The sequence below is a fragment of the Pleurodeles waltl genome, chromosome 7 (assembly GCF_031143425.1).
Source record: "Pleurodeles waltl isolate 20211129_DDA chromosome 7, aPleWal1.hap1.20221129, whole genome shotgun sequence".
In the NCBI taxonomy this organism is placed as follows: domain Eukaryota; kingdom Metazoa; phylum Chordata; class Amphibia; order Caudata; family Salamandridae; genus Pleurodeles; species Pleurodeles waltl.
Genome location: NC_090446.1, coordinates 180281962 through 180306814, shown reverse-complemented (window position 1 = coordinate 180306814; position 24853 = coordinate 180281962). Strand labels below are relative to the sequence as shown.

General features: G+C 40.3%; 1 protein-coding gene across 2 annotated transcripts in view; it reads left to right on the top strand.

Moving 5' to 3' along the window:
- ZNF335 (zinc finger protein 335) overlaps positions 1–24853 on the top strand; it is a 260110-nt gene that overhangs the window by 221457 nt on the left and 13800 nt on the right. For both annotated transcript variants that reach the window (XM_069243523.1, XM_069243522.1), the window contains 6 exons: positions 5435–5629; positions 6202–6344; positions 11508–11644; positions 18642–18745; positions 20412–20492; positions 20720–20803. In XM_069243523.1, coding sequence (XP_069099624.1) covers positions 5435–5629; positions 6202–6344; positions 11508–11644; positions 18642–18745; positions 20412–20492; positions 20720–20803 — 744 coding nt within the window. The remainder of the gene's footprint in view (positions 1–5434; positions 5630–6201; positions 6345–11507; positions 11645–18641; positions 18746–20411; positions 20493–20719; positions 20804–24853) is intronic.

The window sequence follows — 24853 nt, the reverse complement described above, 5'->3', positions numbered from 1 at the left end:
TAGCACAACCCTCTGATACGCCTAACGTGCTCGCCCACGCTACCACAACAGAGAGCATTTAGTGTTATAATTTGTGCCTGTGTAAACCAATAGGGTTTGCCTGGACTCTTTACACAATGCACCTCGTTTTGGTCTACTATATAAAGAACCAGCTTACTCCAAGGACGGATTGTAAAAATGGGATTGTAACCTCAAACCATGCAGTAGAAATATCTTGTTGACACAGATTTGTACCTTGTATCCCACCATAGTGTAGTCCTGCATAGAAAAGGCCACAATTTCACAATAGATATTCTATTACCTTTTGCCTTTTCGGTTTGCTTTGATAAATTGGTAAAGAACCTATTAAAGCACACTCTTGAAATAGCTAAGACCATGTACCTTCTAACTAAGAAGTAATCCTTGCAAAAGTTGTGGCTCTTCCAAGAGCAACGATAAACATGACGTTACCCGCTGTGTCAATTGTCCTTCTTTTTCATACCAGTACTAAGAGCAGAATTACCATTACAATACACCTGGAAATGACATGAGGGGGTCCGGTACCTGCATTCCCCACTCCTCACAACAAAATTGATAAGCATCATCTCAGACATTTCTCAACGTAGTAGGAGGAAGAAAAGTCTGGTTGTGGGAAAACTGGAACCAAATAACATCAACTATATTGGTTCTTATAATTTTACATAAAAGCCATGTCTTTGAGTTTTTCAAAATACCCCCTTCTATCAATTTATGCCAAACCCCTCATCTATAGTTTAAAAAACGTTAGATGTCTGCCAAGCATGGGTCTTGAATAATAGAATCTCTAGTGACTGTGCTAGGCTTCTAAGTCATATAATCATGCAATAGTTTTGAATTCACTATTGTCAGTGGTAGCTTTGGATGCTGAAAAACCTGTAATTAGGTCTCATTGCAATTCTTGCAGTCAACGTTAGTGAAAGCAAATCTCAGAATCGTCATATTTCTGAAGTCATGACTCTGTGCCAAAAGCCACAGGCAACTATTAAGCCCAATAGGTTAACTTAAGAATATCGGGAGTTAGAGCAAGGAAAATGTCTAGGGTGCCACATTCCCTTGTATTTATTATATCAGTGGTTGAATGAATTGGGCTTGGCCAATTTAGAAAGTACAGAGCTAAAAATTTAACAATATGGATTTAAAAACATAACGTTATCACAAATGGATATAACCTCAAATTGCACTGAAAGACATATTTCAAATGCCAGTCAAGCAGATGCAAACAGTGCCTCGTGAGCATCAGACGTTGGAGCCAAAATACATTGGAGCCAAAAGATTCAGAATCCATGTCAAACACAACAGCTTTAAAGTTAAGACCTGTGACTTCAGAAAAGCAAAGTCATTGGATCACGGATCGAAAGATAAAGACATTGATCTGAAGAAGATGCGTATGCTACCTAGCTTGATCTTAAACGAGGATCAACATAGGAGGAAGGATAAGGATAAGGACAAAGAGCCTGAAACATCACAACACAAAAAAGAGGGCAAAGGCTGCCAATAACTAAAGCCCAGTTGATGCAAAAAAAAAGCAAAACAGTAGGTTCCAAGATGAAGTGGCAGACCGTCTGCAGTAAAAGAAGGAATTTGATTCCTTAATAACCTCATTCACAACATGACAGACAGTAAGAGGGCACTCATTATTAAGTCATTTAAACTGAAACTTCACAGAGACATACCAATCCAGACATTTCCTCCAGATGACATTTCCATATGCCATGCTATTATTAAAAGAGCATTAGACACATATGGGATATAACATGAGAAGGTCCCTTGTTTCCTTTTAGAAACTCTCGATCTTCTCCAAAGACAAAACCATTACCTACCAATGCTACCCAGGACTCGGCAGCAGAGAAAGAATGTTTCAAGGAGGAAACCTCTTTTAAAGGTGTTACCCCAAGAGTAGAGTAAAAGTATAGACAATCTCCAGAAGAACCAACATATATTAAGGTCCGTCCTGTACATGGCTAATAATAGCAACAGCAGAGGAAAAAGGAAGTCTGCGACCTACACCAAACAGGGAGAGCAAAACATGTGATGCTTTACCCAAGAAATTGGAAGGCAGCAGCGAATTAATAGAGATTAGCAAGCTGTAAAATGCAGCTCTAAAAATGGCCAACAGAATGCATGGAAATTGAAGGGCTAATCCAGCACCTCCTACAATAGTTTGAAAAAAGTAATAGAATCCTAAAAAGCCTATATTCCTCTCTTGAAGCAGCAGATATGGTCAGCAGACAACTATGCATGGGCTGGTGTTGAACATATGTGCATGGCTACAGATTTCTGGATTCATGTCAAAGGTGCAGGCAGACCTTATTGTTAATCCTTTTAACAGATGAGACCTGTTCGTAAACAGTGTGGATGAATCTGTAAATGGTGGTGATGCATTGCATAATTTTGGGTTTATACTCAACCACTTACACTCTACCTGTGTTCGGCACCCAAAGAAAAACCTTTACCTACTCAGAATCTTTCTGGACCCAACTACTGAATAAGCTGAATAATACTAAGCAAGTGAATCTAGAAAAGTCTTGAATTTCAAGGTAACTTGCTACAGGTAACTAAGTGTTTTTTCATAGTTTATGCTTAGTCAAACTGGATGTTCAGAATGTTACATCTGGATTAAATAACATCGTTTATCAGAGTTTGTCCTTACTGCATATTCTTATATTACCTACACAATACAGGGTTCCAGTCTTCATTAGTTGAATTAAATAAACATAATTAATATTCAGCCTCTGGTTCTGCTTTGCAGTTTTTTTTCTTGCTAACTGTTTTTTTATTATTCTTTCCAAGGATGAAATTAGAGTAAAACTAGTTCTACTGTGTAAATGTTATGTAGAAGAACAGAGAAGTTCAAGAGCGTTCTTGATATTGTATAAGAAATGTGGATCTAAGGAAACACTTTTACTGTAGATGAACGTTCAACCCCCTGGTTCTGCCTGTTTCTTATGTTAATTTATAAAAAATTACAATAATTAGAATTGATTTACAAATGTGTGAAAAACTAAAAAATCCCTTCCTCTATTTCACTACCAATAAATCCAGCATTGACTTATTCACATGCATAAATTATTCAGTGGGAACACTGCATGCTGCAGGTTTTTGACTGTCAACCAACTCTTGGGATCTTTCTGGATCTTCTCTGCAAAACCACTTATTCTTTTCATACATCTTTTACTGGTTTGCCTAATTCCATGTGTAAAACATAAAGTCAAAGTTGAGCAATGAACCACAATATAAATGAAGAGCAGGGCTCATAATTTGCAGGCTTTCTTTTGGGAGATGAATGCATCACATTAAAATGCAAATGTGCCAACATAAACCATATCAATACATACATTTGGTTTAATAAATGATAAAACAAAATAAAACATTTTTGGGAAAATTGGTAGCTTATTAGTGGTAAATTGTGAACCAACAACTTCCTTTAGACACGAATTAGATTAGGCATATCTACAGTGTGTGAAACCAATTGAATGTCAGAGTGGCATTGTAAGGAGGACACACACATACGTGATTGAGCTAATCATTCATGATCATGATTTGTACATGTAAATTCAGTAAATATCCAGGTTCAAGACTGACAGAGCTCCCTATAGAACTGTGACGATTCTGATCTTTTTGCACAATTTCTCTGATTGCCCTTGTAGTATAGGTGCTTTGACCATGTCACAGCTGTTGGGCATCAGCATACCACACAAACTCGAATTCTGAATCATTAGATGTCTATTTTTGCAAACAATTTGCAGACCTGTAATCCATCTTTATTAATTTAAACACCTTCGAGATGTATTTACAAATGGCTTGAAGATATAGGAGGCTATATCCCACCTGGTATCTTTAGATATGGGAGTAAACCAGCTTAAAGTTGTTCAGTCTCTAGTCAAACATACTTCAAAAGTAGTATTTGTTTAGACTCACTCCATGAAAGTTGTGGGTCTGCACATGCCTGGTCTTTGACTACTGACTATAATACCACCACATGCATATTTTTCTTGTCACATGTATTCTGTACATTTTGACTGGTATCCTGTGCAGTGATGAAATGGCAGCTGCGGTAAAGGAGTCCTTCATGTCCTTTCATCACAGGACATTACACCAGGTTCTAGTATGCAATGGATGAAAAATGTTAAACAATACGGGTATCGTGTTTGGTTGAATACGGTTAGGACTGAAAGTAGCCAATCCATGTCCCCTGCCTGCTGCTGTGAGAAACCATAAAAATGACTACTAACAAGCTATGAGGTCTGCTCTGGGTGCTTTCTATCCTGCAAGGCCGTTCTTTCTCATTAAGAAAGCGTAGAGGAGTTGCATGAGATGACGAAAGGCAACAGAATTTCCTATGTGGCTGTAGAGATTCCATTGTACTCTGCGACTAGAAGAGTGATAGATACACTTATTAATACGTGTTCTGCACAATGTCCACACCTGTAAATAATATGTCTTTGATTAGAAGACTAGCACTGTGCTTGCAAACAGCCTTATTACTTATATAGGCTGCATTGCAGATCAATGATCTGCTTTTTCTTTCAATTACAAGCACAGATTTATGGCACGTTTAGAAGAGCACGGCACCTCTTGCACATTAAGTTTGTTTGGTAGACTGGTATGTTCCCTTTACAACCTACCCAGCATCCTAGATGTTATGCCTTTAAGTTGAGTCTCATTTCAGTTTACAATTTGGGATATTCTTTTTCTTTGCCAAAAACCCGTAATTACCCACAATAGTTTTTTCAGTGGTGAAACTCTTTGCATTAAGGTTTCGGCCACACCATCATTGTGGCCCTGAGAAATGAATAAGGACAGTTAACACCGTCTATTTACTGATGTGATTGGCTTGACCCATCAAAAAGCGTAGCATTCATGTACTGATTAGTTTTATCAGCTTCGTTATAAGTTCATAAATAGTGTGAATCAAACTGGGGATGGTAAGTGTGTTTAGCTGACTTTGATTGGGAGATGTGGGGGGCAGTGCCTGAAGTGCTTTCTGTCCACATCTTTTCACCTCATGTTATGCCTTCAATTGTTTTCCTTGGCCCCATGTTTGTATGTTGATCAATTAAAAGCGGTCACTTGCTTCGGTTGGGGGAATGACAGTACATGCTCTATACCTCTAACAGCATTAAAGCTCAGCATGCTTGTCTCTGTATAATGTTACGCCCTAGTCTCCTGGATCCTTTGCAATGTATGTTTTTTTGCCTTGCACCCATTCACCTTTCTTTTGACATTGTCACTTAGCGCATATCTTTTCTCCAGTAAAGTCTTTTTTCCGCCTTCTATTCCCTTCACCAGGTATCCCTCCTTCTTTTGTCTTTTATAGTTCACTCCTTTTTTTAGATTGACTTTTTAGTAATTGTCCCATTACAATCTTTGTCACTTCTCGCACATTTTCTTTTTTTTTTTTTTTTTTTGCTCACAGCAATCTACAGACCCACAGTTGTCTCCAGGAAACTCCACTCCTCAATCCGTGGCCAAGAAGTTCTCCTGTAAGATCTGTAGTGCTACTTTCACAGGACGAGCAGAGATGGAGAGCCATAAGAGAGCGCATGTTGGGCCTAGTACATTTAAGTGCTCAGACTGCGTGTTTACAGCTACATCTTGGCCAGACGTCAAGGTCAGTACAGGTTCTCTCTGGGTAACACAAGATATGTGCCTAGGTACTAGGTGAATTGGTTAGTGCTCAATGTGATCATGGCCACAGACAAGATTGTTAATTTCACAGACGATACAGACCGCCCACTGCCATGAAAACCAATTGCATGATATATTATTTAATTAAAAAAAAAATTCAATTCTAAATAGCCTTGGAGTTAGTCTTGTTGGGGCTTCTTTTATCTGGATTATTATCTTCCACTCTAAAGAAATTACCTTTCCTAATCTCCTTTTACATTCCATTTTTTATATATCTCCCATCCTCCATTTCTTACTCTGCCTATTCCTAAATCTGCTCTCCTATGACTTCCATTTCATACTGTCCTCCATCTTCCGCTTGCATGTGGATTCTTATTTCTGTCTCTGCTTATTTGAGGGTATCTCTTTTTCTGATGGCCCGAATCTGTCTCTGTATGTATTCTTACTCTCTCCTCTTTCAGCCGTCTTGTCTCACCTCTTACTGTTATTTTCTCTTCACTTATTTTTGCGTATTGTGGAATCCTTTCACTACTGACTTCTGTCTCTCTCCCTCAGGTTCACTTATCCCTGCATGCTGATCTTCGTCCTCATACATGTCCACATTGCAGTTTCGCATCCAAGAACAAGAAGGACCTAAGGAGACACATGCTGACCCACACAAATGAGAAACCCTTTGTGTGCCAGATCTGTGGACAGAGGTTGGTCTGTGCGGAATGGAATTGGCCGACCCTTGATTGTGGGAAAGGGTAGGACCGAAATAGATGGTGTGGTGTGGTGTGTAAGCATAGGTGAGTTTATAGGCAAAGGAAGGCTGAGATCGCAAGAGGCAAGAAAGGTTAGGTAAATAATTAGAAAATAGCAAGGCACAGAAGGTAGTTCATAGGTTGAGGTGAATGCATGACATTTGTGCTGATTAAGGTTAAGGGGAATTGGTGTTGTTTAGGAGAAGGACTTGAGTGCATATTTATTGGATTAGATGGCTGAGCTGAGTTTTGTTTTTAGGGACATTCTGGAGGGGGTTTATACGATATGGAGGATGTGGCCTGAGGTTGATTTACGGGTGGGGTTTAATGAATAAGTGATTTATTGTGGACGAGGGATGAACGTCTCTGAGCTCAGCGAAATAGGAGGGATGTGCAGTGGTCACTTTCTAAGGTAAAAATGAATCTGACGTTGTGTACTGTTTCTGTAAATAAAATCCAGTACTCCAATCACTTCTGGTTTCTCAGAGTGAGGCTCTGTACTTCTTTTAATGTATCTGAGTTAACCTTAAGTTGAGTATATTTTAGACTTCAATATGTTTCTTATTTTATAATGTATTGAATTTGGCTTATCTCTGCTAGAGTTTACTCAGTGTGTGTATCTCATCTGTTTGAGAATTGGGATTGAGCTTTATTTTTTTAACTGTGTGCATGTGACGTTGCCCTTATTTGTCTTCTGCTGTTATTAATAATGTGCGGCTTAGCCTGTATGCTGGTTCTCATTTGGCATTCTTGTTATGCAATGTTTTTGACATGTTTGGATTTTGTGAGTGAGGCTCTATGATGTTGTCGACCTGTTTACAAGAAAACTTAAATTTTGAGAATTGTATCCTGTTTTCTTTAGTGAGAAAAGTCCACCCAATTGTGTTTCACAGGGGTTAAGTTTTGCATTCAATCTGAGCTTGAGTGAAGAGAAATTGTTATTTTATGTCTTTGGCTGCTTAGTTTAGCAGCAGGCCTTGCTGCTTCTTTCTGCAATTAAAATCCTCTCCTGTCTTTAGATTTTACATGTAAGCAAGCATCTGTCCTTGTAATCCATTGTGAGAGCCAACCCTTCTCTTTCTTCTACACCATCTCAACAAATTAAACAAATATTTGAATATATCTCCTCCCAACCGGGTCAATGCCCAACCTGTTAAAATATGAAGTTGATTTCCTGGTACTGAAGACACCCATAGTAGACCTTAAGATGCAAGTAAATGACCACATGATGGACTTCCTCTTGTTCGCCAGCAAAATTCTGGAAAGTGAGTACCCAGTAGCTAGGAGGCAACAAGTACCACTCTATGCACAACTCACTTAAAAAATGCAAGGAACAGCCTTTGCCACTATCAAACAACACCTTCTTGGTACCCTTTATCATGCCCAGTAAGCTGTCTTGATACTCTTTGATCGTTCTGAAGTCTACAACATGGTAGACTATGCCATTCTACTCAAAATGTTTGGAGTGGTAAGGATATCGAATTTGCCCCTACTGGGGATTTGATCCTACTTTCAGAGCCACAAATTTGAGATTGTTAATTTCATCCTTCGATAGAGTGTAATGCAGAATATCGGAGGGGTCCACATCTCATCTTTATTGTTCAGTATTTACATTTGTCATTTTCACCTGAAAGACCCACCCTATCAAACTTTGCATTTTAATGTAGTTTAATTTTGATTACGGATTATGGTTAAATTACCATTAATATTTTAAAACAATAACAATGAGACTGATACACAAATCCAAAATACAATTTAGATAAACAAGCTAGGCATACAAGTTCCCTGTGGTTATCCATATGGTAGAGTACTTTGTGCTTTTGATGACCTCTGCAGTGGTCGGAGTCCTTCTCATCACCCTTATTTCCACCATTGGACACTGCACTGGTATTGTCCATCCCTCTACTGACAGTCACAGCTCCTGTGCAAGTCGAGCCTAACTCCATGTAGGTTGAAGAAGTTGAGGAGGTTGGAGAAAAATAGCTGGTAGAGTACACACCAGAGGATTAATGGTGTACCACATTGCTACGGCAGACGGCATAAAGGCTCTAAAAGATTCAACTTGCCATTCTTACCTAAGGAACAGAATGGTTCTTTTTTTGACATCTGTGTGACAATCACAAATCAGTCAAAGCAACCCCCAAAGTGGGAAGAATGGAAGAGGCTCATGCAAACTCCTGCAATCATTCCTTCTAGGGTTCCCTGCCTCTAAAAGAAATAAAATGCTCTGGAGAATACCGCTGTTTGGCTCACGGGGAACCGAAACGTGTACTCAGTCATGTCAGTGGCAGCTCAACAATACACGTGCAATTCAAACATGTCTCTATAATGCCACATTAAGTCATGATGCACAGAAGATGGACACATTCAGAAGGTGGGTCAGTAACATTGTCTCAACTTCTATTAAAGCAGTAAACCTTGGTGTTACTGAACGGCTATCATAGTCAGATGCATGGGTGTAGACTGCCCCCTAATTCAGCCTCATACTGGATGACAAACCAGAAAGCAGTGGCCATTCTGCAACAATTGAAGCTTAGTAACATGTTCCTGAATGTGGTGTGTAGTGACATTTGCCAGCTGCCAGGAGTGGCAATTTTGCTGCACCAGTTTTGACTACTGAGCACATTCATTAGTTGCTGAGGTGCAGAAGGAGCTACGGGATATGCCCATCAATGGGGAAGCACTTTTTGGTGGCCATGTTGATGACGCACTGCAGCATACCAAGACTTCAAACATAGCTAGGTCCATAGGTGTCCTTCAGTATCACTGCCAAGAGCACTTTTGTTGCAGAAAGGTTTGGAGTTATCAACTCTTTTACAAAGATTACCAACTCTATCAATACCAACACCCACAACAGTCCTTGTAACACACAACTCATGATTCTCAGAATAACTTCAGATCTCTGTAGAAATACTCCTATTCCAGACAGCCTTATAGACGTAGAAAAGGGGTCCCATTCCACCTTGCTATTCTAGATGAAGAGAGCCTGAATCCTTCCATGCTCCAGGCACCATTTCCCTGTCCGCCCCTTGCAGCACCATGTGTGGATACGGAGGATGGGTATTAAAGTAGAGGTATTTTAGGCTTGCGTACAAAAGTAGCAATTGATCTCCTGAGGCTGGAAGGTTGTAGATTTTAGGTTTGTTTAGGATTTGTTGAGAGACCTTCTTGGATGCTACTGCAGACAGAGAGCCATCAACAGCCCTGCCTCCTTCAGCTCTTAATCCTCTGTAGGCTGGGAAAAGAGCCGTAGGAATTTACCCTCAGATTACAACAAAACATGAAATTTGTTCCAAGGTTTTGTTTCTTGTCACGAAAAGGTAGCAAAAAAGGTGCTCATGCTAGATTTACATCAGAAAAATAAATGTCACCAAAAGTAGTTGGTTTGCAAAGTTACTCTTCTGAAAGACTTCCGTTTGCACCAAAAAGGGATGTTCATGACATGACTGAATTTATACTCAATGCCTAATCATAACCCTGACGATTCTAGGCACCTCATGTTATGACGTCTAAGGTGGCCAGCTGCCTTTACCAGTTCAGCGGTTTAACCTTTGGTCTGAAGCCTGCTTCAAGAATCTTTGTAAAGTTCCCAGCACTATAACAGCTTTTCTTTATATGCCTTTTCATCCATCACTGAATGAAATATCACTTCTTCAGTTTGAAAGCATCTAACACAAACGTCTTTATTCTGGTAGGAAGAGCAGATGATGCGGTTGTTTAACTGGCCCACAAGTCTGAGGGCTGCTTCTATTCCAATGCAGAAAACAGAGGGCCTGGAAGTCTTATTCCACACCAATCTCCTTTTTATATTTAACCTTCATGTGGTGGTCAAGGGTACCAGCTTTCAGCTGGCCATAATCCACCTCTAAGTATTTTCCAGCCCCTCTAATCCAGTCATTTAAGGGATTTACACTGATCCTTGGGACCACCTGCTCGGACACCAGTAACTGCAGTGTATGCCATCCAACCCAGAGAGTTCATCAACAGACTGCAGAGGGAACCATTGTGATCAATCTCTCACCTGATTCTGCACAGATGCTGCAAGATGGAAGCTCTGGTGGGCCCAATATGAACCCAGTCCTAAAGGCTGAATCCAGCTACCTCTGAATCGGGAAACTGCTGAAAACTGACCTTTTCAAATTGCCTTTCAACTCATCAATTTGTAGGCAAGTAGAGAAAATGTGGAGTGTCAGATGATGGGCACAGGCATTGCATTCAGCTGAATTCTAACCCCCCATGAGCACTTACTCTCACTTCTGTTGGTGCTGTATGGGGCTGTACAGACAATAAATAAATATATGTTTGTAAGAGCTGTTTAGTTCTTTTGTTTACTCCGTGTCTGTGAGTGCTCCATCCTTCCTTCCCACCTGCAGATGTCTGTAGGCGAGATTCAACTTTACTGTCCCTTTTCATATTTGTAAGTGAGGATCTGTTCTTGTCTCTTCTCCTGATTACTGAGACGCTAGGTAATGTGGTTTTGTGACATCTAACTCTTATCTCTTTCCTTCAGGTGTTTGTGAGCATTAATCATTTTGTCTCTTCTACTCAGTGGAGTTATTGGTGTGTATCTTTTCTTCAGTGCTTACTTTTTTGCCTGGGGCGGCAGACAATGGGCACCAGTACTCATTTTGGGGATTTGGACTTATTTTTCATCAATAGACCTTGACCCAGAGAAAGAGAAGTGAGACAAAGTAGGTAGAGAAAGATGAAAAACAGAGACAGAGAGAAAGCAAAAATGGAACAGAACCTGCAATAGTGAGATGAAGAGTCAAGAAGTGTAGAGTCATGGAAGAAGGTGGCACTAGGTGGAATCAAGACTATGTAGCCTCGGTATTGGGCAACCAGGCACTTAGCAGGATCCTTCACATGCTCTTAATGAAAGATCTGTCCCCTGCACTTGTATTACAAATAAAATAGCACTCTTCTCCCACATTTTAAATGTTTCTTCATCTTCTCCAGTTAGTTGTCAGACTCCGTTCTTCACTGTCATTTTCTGATGTCTGCAAGAAAGGCAGAACACTTCTTTTCTTTCTCCTGTCATCACATAAGACTCCTGTATTATTCTTGATATCCCAATGTTATGATGTGGGGCTCAGTGTTGTACTGTTTGTCCTTCAGATTTAACCGAAATGGGCACCTCAAGTTCCACATTGAACGGCTTCACAGCTTTGAAGGGAAAAAAACTTTGCGCCAATCTGAAACAACCCAGCAGCTCCCCCAGCACAGTGATGAGGAAGTACTCTCTGCTGCACAAAGTAAGAGGAATAGGCATGTCTTGCTTTTTGCTGACTAAGCATACTAGTTGATCCATGAATTATTCTAAGCAACAGCCTCTAGTTTTTTTTTTATAAAAGAAGGTGGAGAGAGGCGAGTGCTAAATGTCAGTAAGGCTGGGAAGGTGCTGCTTTTATATTGGGTATACTTCTATCTACTATGTTGTAAATGCTTTTGCGTGTCGTGGGATTTGTTTGGCACACTATTTTAACTGAACCATTTATAGGTGTCTGCGTACATAAATTGCTAGCTCAAAAAAATCAGACTAGAAAAAGATGTGTTAGAATATTGGATAGAAGTCTACCAGTTTGTTTCTTGAGTGTCCAATGGTAAGAGTTCTTCCACCAGAAGCATCTTTAAACTGTTTAGAGTATCTCATGGCATCAAGCACTAGATTCCTGTAACACTCTGTCAGATTTAGGTGCCCAGCTATTGCTTGGCCTGAATTAACATTTTCAGCCGGTATCCCCAGAACTCAATCCAACTATTATGCGATATTCTCCAGAGAATGAGGAATTGTTTGCAGTCCTGGCTTTACTGGGTCAGCACAGCATACACCTCCTTATTCTAGGCCAAATAACAGGCCCTTTTCCTCTCCAATTTACCACCTGCTCGTTTTAGGTGGTGGTTAATGAGAGTGGGGGATTACTGTGGTACAATGATACGAGATTGAGGAGGTAGTCTGAGTGAAGGAGAGACTCTTTCGCAGATATATTATACCCTATGTTTTAATAGAAGTCAGGCAGATAACCAGCTATGCAGCTTAGTACGTTTTGTTTCTTTCATTTTTGTTTCACCAGAGTATTTTTTTTAAAGATTTGACAGGTTGACTTGAAAAGACTGCGCTCCTAGCTTCTTAACTCTACAGACTTAAAATATAGCTGAGCTGTACTATGTTAAACGGGATTCCTTAGGTCACAACAGGAGAACTGCAGGAGTTCTTCCTCCAGTATAAGCAGCAAGAACAAGTCTTCTTTCTAGAGGAAGACAAACCCTCATCTGGGACATCATTCAGAGGCTTTGAGTTTGTAGCTCCTTCATCAAGAAGTGTGAAATCTGCCATGTCTCGGCAGCAATATTCTTGGTTGCAGGTTTTAGGCTTGAGTCAATCAAAAGTCACAAGCATGACATTTGATGGACCACTGTCTTTGGCAATGATCTTTACTCTGCTTTCTATGCCCGTATGATTAAATGGTGATATTTAAGGGTGAAAAACACAATGTAAAACCACCAGTTATGGAAAAAGGCCAGTTCTCAGTGCACAATATTAGTATAAGGACACAGAATAACAGATTATAAACGCTTCTGTGGCAGAACACTACAGGCACAACATCAAATCTGACTTTTGGAAGAATTAAAATTCTTCCAGAGGGGGCAACCTAGACAAATTACTCTTTGAGAGATCATTTTTGAAATACCACTTCAATACGCTACTTCCAAGAGACCTCAATGATGGGAATGATTTGCAGTGGTTTAAAATAAATTGTACTCATATTGCTTCCAGTGTTGAACTTTTGATTTGGATGCCTTTAAAGCGTGTTGATGCAATGTTACTGATTTACTTTACCTCTACCTATTACCATTGCCATTGTCATAATGGGATTTGGACATTATCTCGTTATGTGAATGTGTTATTAACCAATATATGCATTATTTGCATTTCCCCCCCTTTGACAGATTGCATATTGTTTAAGTGAAATTACTTGACTTCAAGACTCAGTTTGCTTTTAGTGGTGTGCAATTCATCTATGTCACTTTGTGAGTTACTTTAGGATCCAGAAGATGTGCATGTTCATTCCTTATTACATACACTTACATTTTCTCTCTTCCTATGTAATCACTTAACGTACAGTACACATTTTTCTTTAATTGTTTTGAGACCTTAACAAATTAATTTACTGTTTTCCCTGAAATCTTGGGTCTTAAAACAAAACACAGGTATTCCTCCTTTTGATCCATGTCCATTCAAGACTTTTTTTGAATTTCTGTATAGCAACATGGTTTTTAAGATTTAACTTCTAGTATGCAGTTTTCATACCATTTACTTTACAAAAATACAAGTATCCGCCACCAGTCCTTTATGATCTTCAGTAATGCTTGGAGAATGTGCCAGAGCTATTCAGTGCAGGCTGTTCTTACCAGGGGTAGCTCCTCCGTTAGGGCGGATGAGCGTTGCCCCGCCTCACGGCAGCAGATGCAAAACCTTTACAAGAAAATTATAATAAACTGTGTTTATTACCGTTTTCTTGTAAAGGGGGTGGGCCCACGGGGTTATGAGCAGCGAGAGGGAGTGAAAATACACATGCACTGTGTGCTCTCTCCAGCCTAGCCCGGATCTGTGTTGCATGGCTGGAAAGAGCAGTAAAAGCCTCCCAGTCTGCCTGGGAGCACCCTGGCCGGGCGCTCACAGCCAAACCTAATTCTGCTCTGAGCAGCGTCAGGATTGGCCGCAGGCAGGCTGGGAGCCTGTGCTTGCCTGCAGCAGAGGAGACAGAGGAGCAGACCACCGTGTAGGTAAGTGTTTTTTTTTTAAATTGTTATATTATTTTAATATTTATTAATTACCTGCGTGCCGCCCCGACTCCTTCCGCGAGCTGTGACTGTCCACACCCCATGTTCAAGACCGAGGCATAGCAAGAATTATTGAAATCAACATGTTAGGTACTTTGTTTTTTTGTTCTCTCGTCACACCTCTTGCATACTTTCTTCGTCACCAGTATGCCACGAAACATACTGTAAACGTTTAAGGTTATCCTAGATTCCACATTCTATGGAAAGTGGCAGTCACATGACCGCTGGAACTTTATGTGCAAGATGTCGAGAGATAAGTTTACTCTTTATTCTTAAATCATGCTCACATCCAAGTTTATCTTCATTCAAGACTTCACAATGTCGACAATTAAATACTTTTGACATCTACTAAGAATTATTTTGGTGACTTTTGCACAGTTTATAGCAGCGTGAGAAACTTGTCCGAGTTTATTAGAATTGAAATGAATTTTGAATTTGACTTTCAGCGCCAGGATACCCTCCCAAATGATAGTGCGTTCTACAAACCTCCATAACATAGCATAACAATTAAACTTTCGTTTTTGCTATTACCATTATATGCTGTTTGACTGGAACTGACAAATATGATAGAAGAATTTATCTTAATGTTTTTGAGTTTAACACTTCACTATATGTGTTGTTGTCCATGCTACTTTGATAAGCAGCTTGATTATAACAGGTTACGGTTCAGATTTTAATGTCCGTTTCAACAAGAGTTCATATATTAAGTAATGAAACATTGCCTTCTTTGTAATTATACAATTAAGAAGCTGTCATAACAACAAGAAATATACAGAACAACGAGAAACATGATGCACTTATTGTTGAATATGTGCCAGATGGGAGGAGAGCGTAGGGCATCTACTAGATAAAGCAACAGTGTCCTAATTCAAAGAGCTTGACTCTGCCATGCAAAAAACCAGACATACAGTCAGGTCAGTGGAGCCTAAAGTAGAATTGTTGTTGTTCATGACAGCCACATGAACATCAGGCATTATTTATGCTACTTTCAAACTCCCACCAACCTCTGGAAATAACTATACGAGGCCAAGGGGATCTGAAAATCCACATCACAGCATGAGAGCTGGAACCCTTCTTTGGTGAATGTAAAAGGGGAAGTTTAAAGTGTTTTCCTGGAATGGGAGGAAACATAATGGACCAGTTATAAATAATCAAACGTTAACACAGTAACAATTTCCAAAACACCCCTTGCAGTTACTCTAATGCTTCTAATCACCAAATGATATAATCTAAAAGTGTTAGAGCAGTATATGAAAGCCTTCTTTTCTAACTTTCTAACAGGTATTTCAAAAGTTAGCCTCCAAACTACTGGTTCTAAGTGGTTTACCTCTTTTATTTCCTCCTGACAAAAAGATGTATCCTATCTTGACTTTCACGAGAGATTCCACAAATAAATTTGAAACATTCAAGTGTCCTCGGTGCAAAAGGGGTTTCTGTCTTCTGTGATCCAACAAGATGTTTACATTCACATTCTATGTGTATCATTAAGCTCTGTTGTACTCAGCAAAAAAGAAGCTTCTTTATTGTTGGAGTCATATATCTCCAGTCAGCCGCTGATTTAAATCCAGGTTGCAAGAGCTGTACCTAGCGTAGTAATACACCTTTTATAGGTTGCGATCTTGTCCCAGAACTTCTCATGATACCAATATCATTAAAAATCACATCTGGAGCAGGACAGCCATTAAGACAGTCTGTGGGAAGTTCTACTGATGAAGTCTCCTGTTGAGACAACTCTAAATTGTGAACTTGTAATGGCTATAGATAAATATGTAGTAAGATTTCCTTTGTGTGAGCCCAGAGTTTATGGAAGTAACAACTATCTCAGCTCTGTGACCCATTGCACACGCAGACCACCAGCATCAAAAGCTAAATAATTGAACATAAGAAGATCTTGTGCACTAATCATGCAAAAAATAAGCTTTGTCTCACTCATCTTGACCTGGTTGCAAATGGTGATCATGAACAAGGTGTCAATAATAGCATACAAGCCCTCTGGAAGGTAATATGTACAAATCTTTCTGATATCGCAAAGGGCCTAATATGCAGATACTCTAAATTTGCAGAATTGCAGAAAAGCCATTTACGACTGTGAAAAAGCATTTTATAATGTAGAAATGCCAATTTGCGATTCAGTAACTTGATACTGAATCAAAATTTTGTTTTGCAGGCCGGTATTTGGGCGTCCATACAAATACTGAGTTCACAAGACCTCTGCCTGCTCTCAAAAAACATGAAACTTAAAAGTTTTTTTTTGTTTTTTTTTATGTATATAGTTTTCCTTCAAGGTGAACAGGCTGCGTTTTAGAAAAAAATTATATTTTAAACTAATCACAGACATGGTGGTCCACTGACCCCATCAGGTCACCATCTCTGGGACGGCTATCATTCCTAATGTGTCACAGCAGGCAACCTACCTCATTAATATTCATAAGGTAGGTCGATCTGCGACCCACAAAGAATCGCTATTTAATAGTACAAAGTTCTTATACATCAGACAATCTGGTAAGAATCACAATTTGGAAATAGCAAGCCCTAATTTTTGGACATCTAGCCCTGAGTCTGTAATATAGAAAGATTGGCGCTCTAGTTTAGCTACAGTGATGTTGCATGGTTCTCTGAGGAATCGCCTTGTTCACAAAGCACACTCCAGGAGGATAGACAAAAATAAACCTTGATGCCCTAAGCAGCTATCTTCAAAAAGTTACACAGTTCTACATATATTAGTATTTCCATCTGAGGGTAAGGCCTTTAACTTGTTTTGTTGCAAAGAAAGGCATATGACATTACTATCCAATAAAAATTCTGCATTGAGAGCAAAGCTCTATCTTAAAGAAATATTCACATGTGTCGCTACTTGGAATTGTCGCTCTTTTGGTGGTATGACTGCACATTTTTTCTATGCTCATGACTCTAGGAATCTAGAATGCTGGAGAGTGGAAAAGCTGTCCTCCTGTAGCATAAATACATATTACTTCTCCAGTAGAGTAGTGGTTGGAAGATTATAGGAACCTCAAAACCTCATTAGTACCCATACTGATGGGTGGTGATGGACATCTTCTAGGAGTCCATACAGTTTGTAGCTCAGAGAATCAGTGATCAGTCAGACTCAACTCACCATTGTGGAACTTCCAGCCCACTCAGATAAACATTACTTTCCACCCTTGCACTTGCATAATTACATACCCCATGACACGAGAGTGGGGGGAGGGGAGGGATCCACATTTTCACATGGCGTTTTCTATTTTTATGAATTATGAGCAATTAGAATTGTGAAGTTCAAGAATCTTTTGATTTCATCTAGCAGGAGAACCATTTTTTTTACAAGCAGTCAACTTGGCATATTTGTTTGAATTATATTCATTATTTACTGGGCTTACCCTTTACCTCGCAACAATGGGATAGCAAAAATATAGAGGTACTCTGCACACTCCGTATTGTTGATTTGATGAAGGTCACCTCTGGTGGAATAGTGGGAAAGTCCTTTTGAGAGAGCGTGTGTTCTGTCTGCTTTGGAAATAAGAGCCCCCTCTTAGAACTGGATTCATGTAGCATTTCTTGGCAGCCTGCAGTAAATATTGATTCTTTTTTTAGAGGAGTTGTCCTTTTTTGAGAGACCATGGCAGTCTTCTGTTTTGAAAACTGTAACCTATTTCGTTTTGCGCAGACAGACTATTTAGTTGTGCTTATTTAAGCTGCTGGTTTCCCACTGTGTGGCATTATATCATAGTGTTGACTATAGCAGGCCCCATGTCTGAAGAAGACTAAGTTCATATACTGTAACAGTTCTAAAGTATGTCCATTTTCTGCAACTTCATAACAGCCACTCCAACCTCCTTATCCTAGATTCAAACGTAAAATCAATGTGTGCCAAATACAATGAAGCCATTTTCAATACATGGGATATTTGGAGTTCGTCAACATTTTGACATACAGCTCATTTTAAATAGATAAACTACAAATATTCCAGAACTGTTCCAGGACTGGCAGTATTTTACTTATAGAATATACAACCCCCGAGAAAGAGTGCAGGTAAAAAATGTGTTCTTTGGTAGACGTTCGTACTCTAGGTCCAGAATTGTTTTCCTAGTAATATGTCCTCTTAGTGGTTGTCCATAGACTTTATTTTAGAAAGTAAGTTGTGCTACTTCTCTTTGTGAACTGTTTTATATTCTACAACAATTATTACCTCTTTATAATGCATTATTGGATATTCTCTGTTTTTCACACAAATCACTGGGTAATCTAACACACCAGCATCTTTACATGTGTAAAGTTTTAAAAACTAGTGAGCAGCCACTATATATAATTTTAGTATTGTATAATTATCCCTGCTAATTTACATTTCATTCCGCTTGCATTGCAAATTATTTCCATTTTTATTGTGACTCTTCTCTTTAACTTTTGCAGCAGGCCTACAGCCAGGTCAGCCAATGCTGTCGCCTGAGAGACAGCAACAAGCAATGGGGCACGATCATATTGTCCTGGCACAGGAACAGACAGTAGTCAGTCAGGTAAGATACGTAAAGAATGCAAGGAATTTGAGACCTACCCAGTGCGGCACCTCTAAAAAGGACACACTTAGTGTAACAGTTCTGCTCATCTCTTCAGTACACTAAGCTGTGTTTTAGAAATATGTTCCCGCTTTGTTTATCTTGCAAGTAGGGGTTTGACTTCCACCAAGAACAAAAATGGCCTTGTATGAGGGTAGACTCTTCATCATAGAAGCATTGCCATCTGTTCTTGAGGGAAGAAAGAAGCCTCCCACACACAGTCAGCATCGTCATGCCAAGTCAAGATCCATTTATTCCAAAAACATAATTCCATAAGCTGGACATTTATAAATAATGCATTTCATCGCCGTTAATAGCATACATAATTGTTACCATAGCATACAGAAAGAAATTTAAAAAAAAGAAAACTGATTAAGTACCCCAGAGTTTAGTGAGACCACACAGGACGTATTAAACAATTGACAATAAAGAACAGCTAACAGTCATCTTACAAATACACGTATTTGCATTTTTCTCGAACCTACATGCAGGTACTGGGAAATGAAGTAGGCTGTTTTATAAGATTCTCTCACATATTTGTTCTTCAAATGTATATACATTGCTTTACACGTTCTCATACTTTCTCTTAAAAACGGTGATGTTTGGAACTTTGTTCTATAATGTAATATACCAGGTAGTTGTCCCATGTATTATAAGGGTGCAAGAATCTTCTTTGTACAACTATAGCAGCTGTCTGGGCAGGTGTTCTTTACACACCAAACACCAGGCATGCTTTCAAAGGAGGCTTCCCATATACATAACACTAAATGCTACCTTTCATGCACATAACCCTGTGAACTCTTCTCTGACGAGTAGATGGGCCCTCCATCATACACACTAACTTCCCTTTCATATAGGATAGAAATCTTCAACACACAAGCACCAGCCTCCGATCTGGTGCACATAGGGGTGCCTTCCATCTTTCCTACGCATGAAAACATAGTCCATTTTTTACTTCCAAGCTCCCTTGTACTCATGTACTCAAAAAGCTGGCCTGTGTCCGGCCACGGATCCAAATTCAAGTGCCCTAAATTGGCATCTGCCTTCTAGATAAGTAGGTTAGCCAGTTCCTACTGGTCCTGTTAGAGCATGCCAGTGTAGTTGTACCGTTCCTAAATGCTCCGTAAGTGCAATGCAGTGCTCAGGGGTTGGGTGTGATAATCATACGAATGATGTCTGTACTGTTTGACCATCTTTGGTCATCCTGTGAGTAGCTGATTGTACTTCTGGACTGCCAAAGCTGTCTTTTCAATAAGCAAGTGTATAGTTGGACTGTCTTTAATTGTCCAGTAAGTGAGTGACTGTGCAGTTGGACTTTGAGTTACTAGGAGGGAAAAGCTGTCCTGTTGGCTAGTTCTAACCACACCATGAGTGACTGAGTGTTGTAAGACTTTCTCTCAATCTGGAGTGATCAGAGTGACTTTCGGTAGTGAAGCATGAAAAATCCTCATTAGTAACAACCTCCTTTCTGTACTACTGTCTCTGTCTTGTGGGTGGGTGTTTTTATCAGTGGTTTGAGATCTGTGTGACTGACTCACACAATTCTGTGACTACCTGCTATGCAGAGAGGTGGTCTCTGACCATCCTGCCAACATGACTTAAAGTTTTTGATTTGCTTTCAATTTAGGGCGAGGAGACAGCGTACATTCAGGAGTTCTTGACCTCAGATGGACAGACTGTACAGCGACTGGTGACAGCAGATAACCAGGTATATGGCAACTTTCTAACCAATTTGAGTATGTACCCATAAAAACTGTGCTCCCTCCGTTATCCCCACTTTAGGTGGAACCATTAAATTTCGACCTCACACACTACTAAGGCATTCCTAAACAAGAATTTTATCACCTCTTTTCAATAAGATAATGTCCTAACTTTATGTTCTTCTTTGACCAAGCCTAACTTCAAGAGCTGATGCATCTTCTTTATGCTTTCAAGGTGCAGTACATCATCTCCCAGGATGGAGCCCAGCATCTCATTCCACAGGAATATGTGGTAGTGCCTGAAGGACATCACATCCAGGTAAGAATAACCTCAGTGCTAAGCCCTCTTAACAGTGAAGCCTAGTCTTCCTGATGAACCCCTCAGGAAGAGCATGGACCTGCATCATTTTGCCTTGAAAGAACTTTGGATCCAAATTCAAGTTCCTTAAAGAACTCAGTTAAGAATACCCTTGGCCATATTATATAAATTAGAGCAGCTTCAGTCCTAGCTGCTCAAGTTGAGATTTGATAGAGATTATGGGCCAGATGTAGCAAAGGGTTTTGCCCACTCTGTTTCTATGGGAAAATGTGTTCGTACATATGGCCCTATACCCCTTAAATGAAAAAGAGCACTCTCTAGGCTTGCCTCCTAAATGTAAGGGTAGTTGTTGAAACAATGAAAGGCAAATGACAGTTGTACCCTAAATAATGAACATATACTTGTTTATTCAGTACACAGCATGACAGGACCCTTCTTCTTCAAAAAAGGAGTAGATACTTGACAACCATTCCAGTTCCATATCCTTGAAACTCTCACATTTAATGCGAGACATGCCTTGCATCAACTCTAAGTATTTACTTACCTCAGCATTTACCAAACTGTGGGCCAGGACACACTGGTGGGTCACAAGCCACTTTTTGGTGGGTTAAAGTCTTGGTCTACATGTAAGTAATATTTAAAATGCTTAGCCCTGTTTGCTCACTAGTGCAGAGGTGCTGATCAATGTCCCCAAATCCAGTTTTAAAGCAATCCCTTGCAAGCATTCCCAAGCAAATCTTCAGTTGAGCCTACCAAGAACACTGCCCTATACATTAGTGAAACGTAATCCAGGTAATGATAGCATGTGCACAGCGCAAGATGCACCAACTAATTCCCGGTTTGTTTTATTCTCTTCCACTCTCTTTTTCTTGGTTGCTGTCTTTCCTTCTCACTCTCACTCATTCACTTTCTCATAAATCCTCCAACCAACTGAAGTCCTGTAGCCAGACATTTGTATATATGGTGACCACCTGTACCCGGCATTAAACACCAGGAACATATAGGCAATTTATTTTCCTTTCATGGCTGGTCAGCATGCTAAACCTCCCAAAGGCTAATGACAACTCTACTTTTTAATTCTCCCCCTTTGAAGAGCCCTGGCACACCCCAGGGTTGTGCCCAGCATAGCGAGCCTCTCCTCCTGGAAAACAGGTTCTGCAACAGGTTTTCTCCCTCTAGAGGAGATGACAGCCTGCCTGCCTACACAAAGGAGCAGACAGGCAAAGGTGATTTGCTTTACTGAGGTAAAAGCCTCTTTGAAGCTGGGCCATCCGTGCTCAACACCTGGAAGTCATCCCACTGGAGGCGGTCACACCTCCTCCCTTCAGCAATTCTCTTTGTTCCCTGTTCTTGGGCACTCTCCACACTTCCTAGCAGGGGGACTGCCTGTTGTCTCTGGTGACATCTGCTGTAGACAGACAGAAAACACCACAGGATGTTTAAGCAACAAAGTAGTGACTTTCCAACACCACTTTCTAATAAACGTTACCCTAAATCCAATCTCAGCAATGCGTTAGGCTTAATGTAATGTTTAAGTACAAAAACCTGGGTTGAGTGATGATACAAAAGAGGTAATTTCCTACTTTTTTACTGTGTAGATTTTCCATACATGATGTCCAATTTAAGTTTTTATCCATTATGACTCCAAGATATGTATACTGATGTATGTGCTCAATCTTAGTTTACCCAACTAACCAGTTACATTTTTGTTTCTTGTTAAGGAATTACATTACCTTGGTTTTATTGTAATTGATCAAAATATTATTTTTTACAATGAATGCATGAGGCCATGAAAGTTGCAGTTTTAAGTTCATCTGAGTATTGGAAAGGTTAACGAGGTAATTTCCTTAAGCTAAATACGGACCCTAAACATTACCTAGATTAGTTGCGTCTCCATTTTTACAGTAATTACCGATGTTTAAAATGTAATTAAACATTATTTTTTACTGTTCTAATATATATGTTATTAGATTTATTTAGTTGAGCTGTGCATGTAGGTATTTGTGTTATAATGAGCAATGTAGTCATTCAGAAAAATAAGCTTTTGTTCCTTCTATTTTACGTGGACTGCAACTGGCCTCTTTTCAGAAAGACATTTGCTGTTGAGCTTAAATAACATTACTCTAATGTATTCTTCAAAGGCTGACACGGTATCTTGTGATCCAGCAAGAAATGAATGGAATTCACCTAATATTGATTCATTGTAGGGGAGGATTATCTGTTTGGAAGCAGAGCTCATCCAAAGACTAGTTCACAAAACAATAGACTGAAGAGAGTCTGGTTTGTCACAGACTATGGGTGTCATTACGAGTTGGCAGTCCCAATGCGGGACCGCCAAGCTCGCGGGGAGGACGTCACCACCATAGCGTTGGCCCTTCCCTGCCGGAACAGTTCTATAAGAGCACTCAGCACCCTTAAAGGAGTCGAGTGCGATCTCGTAGCACAGAGGAGGCCGACCAGCACCCTAAGAATGTGCACTGTCTCTGTTGCAGAATGTGCGCATTCCGACAGCTGGGGGGGGGGAGAGGGGTGCTGCACTGCCCACAACATGGTCATGGGCAGTGCAGGGATCCCTCTGTAGCCCCCTGCACTACTTTACCACCAGCCTTTTTATGGCTGGCTCCCGCCATGAAATGGTTGGCGGAGAGGAGGGTTGTAATCAGTATGGCGGTGCTGAGTTCAGAGCTGCCATGGCTGATTACAAGCCCGACCGACATCCTGCCATCGGGAACCATGTCCCCAGTGGGGATGACGGCCCTTTGGCGGTCCGACCATCAAAGTCATAATTAGGCGGTTGGACCATCAAAGCCGCAGTGGTCTGACGGCGAGTCTGACGGTCTGAAGACCGCCAGACTCGTCAAGAGGCCCTATGTCTTGTCTGAGAAAATTGGAAGGTCAGTTCCCTGGCTAAAAGCAGAGTTCTGACATCAGGCTTCATATTGCAGAAATTATTTTTAGCTTAACTGTATTGACAATTAATGAACTCTCAATACCAGCTCAATAGTGGTCAAATGCCCTTGCTGGTAAAGCATAGAGAAAATGATTTGAAGATACCAACAAATAAAAGGAAAGTAAAAAATAAATTTAGTTAAATTCCAAATATTTTGCAAAAGACCTATTAAAATTTCCTATCAGCATTCTTGGTGTTTAGACATAGTGACCGTAAAATACAATTTTTTTCCAAAGACCCACTCAAACAATGATTCATTATTTGCTTTCATGTGGGCACCGCTAAAGAAAATGAAATCCCTGACCTTGGGCACTTAATTTTTCCAGCTTATGAGCAAAAAGACCTTTTCAGGCAGCTCATCAAGTTATTAACGTAGGCTGCTTCTTCGGGCTTCTGGGCCAGTTTGTAACGCCTCATCGAATTTCCAGACCCTTGTGCTGGTATATGTCAGACTCCTATTGTGTCAGCAGATTTGTGGCATTGTAGCTTGGATGGTGTGTCCCTTGAGTTGCCCCATCTGGATTTCAAAAGTTTGGCTCGTTTCATCATATTCTGATAGCTGTAACTCTGGGCAGGCAAACTGTTTTTCACGATAGATCAGATCAATATCTAACTCCCTGAGTCCGCCATGCTGGGAGCTGAGCACAAGGGAAAGACCCCATGAGCCTGCATGCTAGAATATGACCTTGCGAGCCAGTTTGCTGAACTTTGGTGTTGGAAATTGGTGTTCTGTGCTCCAACTGTACAAGCAGTGCTTAATTTGTGCTTGTTGTTTCCAGTGCTGAGCACCGGCACCTATTTTTGAGGGCCAGGGCTTATTCTTCTGCCTCAAGCATTTGCTGCGAGCAAAAGACACATGAGAAAGACGGAGGAAAAGAAAAACGAAAAAGCGTCACAATGGGAGAAAGCAGAAAGCTGCAAGAGTGAGCTGAAGGGGCAGGGAGTGGCTTTATATGGATTAAAGAGGCCCGAGATGGCTTCAGGATTGCGCTGCATCAGTATTCAGTGCTCGTACATTTAATTGCAGCAGCCGCATGATTAAGAGAAGGGCTTTGGGCACCGGCACGTTTTTATTTACAAATTAAGCACTGTGTACAAGG